This window comes from Phasianus colchicus, chromosome 21, assembly GCF_987193195.1.
Source record: "Phasianus colchicus chromosome 21, bPhaCol1.hap1.1, whole genome shotgun sequence".
In the NCBI taxonomy this organism is placed as follows: Eukaryota; Metazoa; Chordata; class Aves; order Galliformes; family Phasianidae; genus Phasianus; species Phasianus colchicus.
In genome coordinates, this window is record NC_143456.1 from 8800517 (window position 1) to 8806516 (window position 6000).

Genomic DNA, 6000 nt, shown 5'->3' on the forward strand with positions numbered 1-6000 from the left:
ATTAGCTCTGTGATGAGTTTCTTCCCACAGCAATCAGCCCAGGTGGGATCAGTGGGGTCAGCTGCAGGCTCTGCCAGCGTGGGCTGCGGGCTGTTTTCTGCCCGGAGCAGATGGGAGAAGCTCAGCTCTGTGTGTGTGCATGGAAGTTATGAAACTCTTTGGTACCAAAGTATAGTCCACGTATTTACCTCTCCTGATCCTCTTTCAGTGTGTCCTCCCTGCTGGCAGTGGGGAGGGCTTGCTGTGTGGGGATGATTGTGGAGCAGATCCTGCCCTCTGCAGCAAAGGGAGGCAGCGCGTTCTGCTCCTGTGCACACGGTTCCTCCATTGCCCGGTTTTGTACAAAAGGAAAGAGGTAGTATTGGTTGGTGTGATGCTTACACATCCCCAGTGGAGACTTGATGCTGGTGTACAGCTGTTAGGAAATTCCAGCATAATAATAAACAACATCACGTGGTTTTAAACAGCATTTTCATTTTGCTTGGGTGAAAGCTTGTTGCTATGGCGCTGCAAGTATTGCAGCATCCTGCAGTTTCAGGAAACCACAAAGGCAGACTCCAGTCCATGCTTTCTGTCCTATGTACTGCGTGAAAATCCAGTGTTAATTTTTCTTTCTGTTGGTGTCTGAAGCTGTCTGAGAACCTTAAAAATGAAGAATGTACCTCAGTTCCTGCTGACTCAGCAGTAGCAGAGGGGAGCTGACCTCAGGCCATCAGCAGCCCCCAAAACTCCATGCATCTCAATCTCATCAACTCCCTGTATGGCACACACTTTGTGTTCCTACACAAGAAGCAGCCAGGTGCTGTTTTCTCCATTCCTGCTGCACAGCAGATGAGCAGAGGGCTGCCTGAGCACGGAGCTGCAGGTTGGTGTGGGACTCCTTCCCACCTCTTGGCTCGTGCTGTCTGGCTCATTCTTGTTTTTTGACTTTCAGTTTACCAATTTGAATTTCAAGTTGGTAAAATTTAGCTGTTAGATATGCACCAGCAATGGTATATAACAATCTGACATCAAATTGAACTTCTTTAGAGGTAAACAAAGCAGTTTGGAGGAGAGAAGATGAAAAGCAAGATGGTTTGTGAGTGCATGAGAACACCCACATGTCTTGTGGGTGCTTTTTGGTAGCTTGAAAATAGGCACACGTGGGTCTGTAGCACCTGCCCAGGGCAGAGCAGAGTTTGCCAGCAATTGCTCCTTCTTCCTTCTCCCTTTGGGGTTTGTGGATGCTGGGCTTTGGGCTGGAGGAAATGGGCTGCTGAGAGCTCTGGTTGGCTGATGTGCCTTCAACAGGTTGGTCAGCATTTTTGTTGTTGAGTGTGCGTTGCTTTGCCAGGCTGTGCCCAAAGGCAAACCCACAGCTATGCTGTGAGCACCAGCACTGCTATGTAAATACACACCAATGGGCCGCAGCTGACATGGGCTGCCCAAGGGATGTCTCCTGCTTTCCTGCTACTGCTGTGTGCTGTTCTCCCTATTTCCTGTGCCTTCTGAGGCAACAGTTTGTCCTGCCCCATTCTCTGCCTTCACCTCTGGTCACCTCTTTACCTGACTGTGGCAGTGGCACTCACTGCTGGGCGGTGGCACAGGGGGTGTTGATGTGGCTGCTACCTCCACAGCTGCTGCCCAGCCACTCCCAGTGGTTTCCTTCAGCTTTCTTTCAGGATGTGAATCTTCACCTTCTGAAGGACAGCATAACAGCTTTAAAAACAAACAAAAATACAACAAAAAGGGCTTTCAGGGTATTGATCTGACTGAGCACCACTGATTCGTTGCTGAGCAATGCAGAACTGTGGGCCCATTGGGTGGCTGTGGGGGGGAGCAGTGAGCATGCCACCCCTGAGCCCTGTGCTGATCCTTGAGCTCAGATACCAAGCTCCACTTGAGCGTGGGCACCCAATGTCTGTGTTCTTCAGCAGGAATCCCTCAGCACAGCAGCTCCAGGACTGACCTTTTCCAGCCTCCTTGGGTGACAGCATTTGGTGCTGCTGGGCAGCCAGGTTTTGTAGCAAGAGGTGTTTTGTGCTGTGCCCCTTCTGCTGACAGTGCCGGGGATGTGTGTGTGCCACTGGATGTCACTGTCGCCTCATGGTGCCTCGGGCACAGGAATGGCAGTGGGTGCCCACGTTCAGCAGCAGCATCTCCATCGCTCTGGGCTGTCCCAGAGGACAAAGAAAGGTTTTGTGCTGCCTGAATCATGTTGATTCATGTAGTTTTGTTTATAACAAATGAACTTTCAGGGGCTTCAGGTGGTCTGAGAGAGTAAAGAAACAAGAACGGAGTGGGGGGCTAATTTCTATGCTAATGAGCTTTTGGCGGTGTAGAAGAGGTGACAGATTGCATGGGGATGCAGGGCTGCTCAGACATTCAGTAAGCCCAAAAACAGAATTGGGATCAGTGTGCAAACTGAAATGTGGCTTTTAAAGAAGGCCTGAAACCTGCAGTGAAGAAAGGGGAAGGCAGAGCTCTGGCTGTAGGATGATGGTGGGCAAGGCTGACAGAGGACCTTACTCTCCTTTAAGGAGAGCTAACTTCAATCACTTCCTAATCATGTATTGATTACGATGCTATGCTCACTCATCTAAACAACAAGGTTTTCCCAACCAATCCACTGCCCCAGTGCTACTGCTGTGCTCCAATGGGGGACAGCTGCTCCCTGGTTGGGATCCTTCTCCCACCTCCTTGCAGCCCATCAGCCCCTGCGTATCGCTGTGCTCTGGAGACATCTGCATCCCCAGCACTGCGCTGCCCTGCCTGTGTCACAGGCTGCACCTACCCTTCACTTTCCCACTTTTTTCCTTCCCAGGCTGAAGATGTGCTATTCTGTGTTTTGATTTTTCGTTCAGGTGGAGCAATGGAGTAGGAGAATTTGGAGGCGTTTGCTGCTTGATGCTCCTGCTTTTTTTTTCCTTTACATTTCCTTATTGTTGGGTTGTCTTTCTGGAGCCCTCTAAACAAGCAAACAGCCTGATTTCCCTCTGCTCTAACAGTCAGACCTCCCACTTACTGGCAGCTGCATTGCTGCCAGCACTCAGATGGCCACAGTTCTTTAATGTGAAGCACAGGATCGCACCTACTGCAGTTTCCTAAATTGCTTGGAACATTTTCCCAGATGCCTCCAGTATTGCTGTTTGTTGGTTTTTTTTTTAACACTATTTTTAAGTAAACTTCTAAAAGTATTTCTTAGGGACCTTTGAACTTCCTGGTGCACTCAGCCTTTGCTCAGGAGCTGTGTTTGTGGGTGGCTGAGAGTCGGCTTTCATGGCTTAACCCTTTGGGATGGGTTCTCAATAATCCACTCATTACAGCTCTATGGTTGGAGGGCTCCTGTAGCTGATGCTCAGGCACAGAAGTAGAGTTGACAGATGCTTGCTTTACCTGAGCAAGTTGCTTCTTTCAGAGCTCAGCTCTCACTTAACTGGATATAACTAAGAATCAGAGTTGGTCTGTAAAGCATGACTGGGAGCATGGGGTCTGTGAACTGCTCCTGAAATAGCAAACCATGGTGCTGGGGGCAGCAGCTCAGCTTCCTGCCTCTGGCTGAGGAAGGCTGCTGTCCTGCTTGCTTACCTGGAACTTTTGCATCTTGTTTCTCTTGATGTACTTATACAGCTTCTGCAGCTGCTTTTCATCCTTATCTGAGAAGAGGGAGGCGAACCTCCACAGCATCCTAGGGAAAAGACATGTGAGTTGCATACTTGAGCACAGATTGCATCCTCTTCCTCCTGCTGGTTCTGGCTTATGGAGGGGACCACTGGTGAATCCTTTGCATGGCACTTTTCTCCTTTTCCCTGAAGCTTATAAACTGATGAAGAATGACCCTTCCCAGAGCACGGGTGCTGTAAGAGGTCAAAGCCTTACTTCTTCCAGTGCCGGACCTCCGAGGCTCTGCAGTGCTGCTGGAGGAACAAGTCGATGCGGTCCCCAATTACGGTCACGCTTTCTTTCATGTACTTCACTTTCTTTTTCCTGGAGAGGTGCTGGGGCAAGTGCAGCTTCCTGAGTGACCTCTTGAAGGGCCTCAAGTACTCCTTGCACTGCAAAGGAAGTGTTGGAATAGCTGTTTTCTGTTAGTAAGCTACTTAAGTAGTTGGCTGGAAAAGCATCAGTGGAGTTTCTGGGTGAGTGCATTCTGTGTGGGGATGGGGGGCTGAGGTTGGTCCCTGCCAAGTGTCTCCGTCACCCTGAAGGAGCCTATCCTGTACCTCCTGAACTTCAAGGTGCCACAGGCAAAGCGTGTTGGGATGACACCGAAGGAGACTGAGGGATTTTCATGGCTGGGACTTCCCTTTTGACATCATAGGGTGAAACATATTAACTTTTGGGTATGAAACAGCTGTTGTTCTGCATGGATGGGAAAAGGGAACTGCTTTTCACACACTGCTGTTTCCTGTGGCCGTGCCTGGGATGGTGCAAACCTCAGCTTGTGATGCAAGAGCAAGTACTGTGTCTGCTTGCCTCCCCTTTGTGCCCGCATGGCTTTCTGCATGATGCACACACAGGGCCATGTGTGGGTAAGGCTGGGCTCGTCCATGTGTGGGCAGTGGTGTGGGATGAAACTTTGGGGCTGCAGGGTGGCTGACACCACGCCATCAAAGCTCCGTGTGAAATGCTGAAGTAGCAATATGCATTTCCAAAAACTGAGCGGTGTGATTTTCGATGTGGATGGCCTGTTGTTTGCTTAACTGAAGTGTGATGCTGAGAAAACAACGATGAGGTTAACCACTATGGCTTTCCTCCATGCATGAAGGTTTAGTGTGCTGTCCTGCTGTCTGATTCCTCTGTCAAACCCCTGGGTTTTATTTTTCCGCTCTCCTCCTTGAGGTGCCACAAATTAACTCTTTCCCCCACTGCCGAACCCCGTTCAGTATCTCACAATTTTGAAGATATCCTGGTTGAGGCCAACCGTGGAGCAGATGAGTGGGGCCAAATGCTGTGCACAACCCGCACTGCCTGGTGCAGGGACTGCTGCCTCTGTGCTGCCCGCATCCTTCCCTGGGCCCTGTGGGTGCCAGAGACAGAGGTCAGTTACCCACTGGTGCCAGCTCTGTGCCCTTTTCTAAAAGCCCGGCTGAGGACAAACCCTACTCTCAGGCTCAGGAGCATCGCTCTTCCTGCCAGAAGCATTTCAGACTGGGTTTTCAGAGGTGGTTAATGAAGGCAGATATTTAATTGCAATTAAAAGCCTGTAAGAATTGGTCACCTCGCTTTTTTGGTTATGTGACCAATCTAAACCCAAGATCACGGTGTATTTTAGAAAACCCTATGATATGCAATGAGAGAAGTCCCTCCCCCTCTGATGTACTCTGCCCTGTAGGAAGATCCCTTTGCAAAATTGATCCCAAACCAAGTTTTGGAAGTGTCACCAAGGCTGAACCCTGCTCTGGCTGTGTGTTCCTTCCTGCTCATGCTCACCTTTCTGGCCATGCTGCCACTGACTGCCTGCTCCTCCATGCCCACCTGTTCCCTGGCACACAGAGCCCTCATGCTGCCACCTCCGTGCCAGGTGAGGAAGGGAAGTAACCACAGAAAGAGTGTTTGTGGGTCACCAGGGTGCCTGGATACGGGTTCCAAGTTCCACCAGCCATGGGGGTGGCTGGGATATAACGATGGGAATGGCATTAGTGATTGTGATTGTCACCTATGGTGTGGTCAGAATGGGCCTTTTTCCTCCTCTCCCATTACAGCCACTGGGCTGTGTGGCCAGGGCTGAGCTGCCATTGAGAAAGCCCTGTTAGGTGGGGCGCAGGCGCAGGCACAGACAGAGTGCAACACAAGGTGGTGTTGAAGGAGCTTGTTGGAGCTGTGTTCTCAATTCCCATCGAGGTGTAATGGAATTCTGGGGGCATCTCTTTTGTAGGTGCCACCCACAGCGAGGCGTAGTTCTGCTGGGTAGCATCAATTTTAAAGATCTCAGTTCTAATAAAGAATAAATTGCATTTGCCAGGAGGAAGTAAGGCGTGTAGTTAAAGGGATTATTTTTTGGAGATATACTTCCAGGCA

At 50.1% G+C, this 6000-nt stretch overlaps 1 protein-coding gene across 2 annotated transcripts; it reads right to left on the reverse strand.

Annotated features, from left to right (window-relative positions):
• Window positions 1-98: 98 nt before the first annotated feature.
• On the reverse strand, window positions 99-5586 carry CHCT1 (CHD1 helical C-terminal domain containing 1). Of its 2 annotated transcripts, none has more exons than XM_090122774.1 (6): window positions 5413-5586; window positions 4874-4999; window positions 3859-4034; window positions 3568-3667; window positions 1546-1698; window positions 99-274 (listed from the first exon to the last, which is right to left on the reverse strand). In XM_090122774.1, exons 1-6 carry the CDS (start codon window positions 5482-5484, stop codon window positions 185-187), a joined length of 717 nt encoding a protein of 238 aa, XP_089978900.1. In that variant the 5' UTR covers window positions 5485-5586; the 3' UTR covers window positions 99-184. The 2 variants fall into 2 exon arrangements, with proteins under 2 accessions (XP_089978900.1, XP_031447368.2); XM_031591508.2 differs by having other exon boundaries at window positions 261-642; window positions 5413-5582.
• Between the last annotated feature and the right edge of the window lie 414 nt (window positions 5587-6000).

What these genes read in the sequence shown, in the direction of transcription:
- CHCT1 (XM_090122774.1), bottom strand. Translation starts at nt 5,484, where the DNA reads ATGAGGGCTCTGTGTGCCAGGGAACAGGTGGGCATGGAGGAGCAGGCA. An exon ending in GTGGCAGCATGGCCAGAAAG is followed by an intron (nt 5,000 to 5,412) that starts GTGAGCATGAGC and finishes TGGCACCCACAG; the next exon opens with GGCCCAGGGAAGGATGCGGG. An exon ending in AGTGCCACTGCCACAGTCAG is followed by an intron (nt 275 to 1,545) that starts GTAAAGAGGTGA and finishes TTTGCTGCAGAG; the next exon opens with GGCAGGATCTGCTCCACAAT.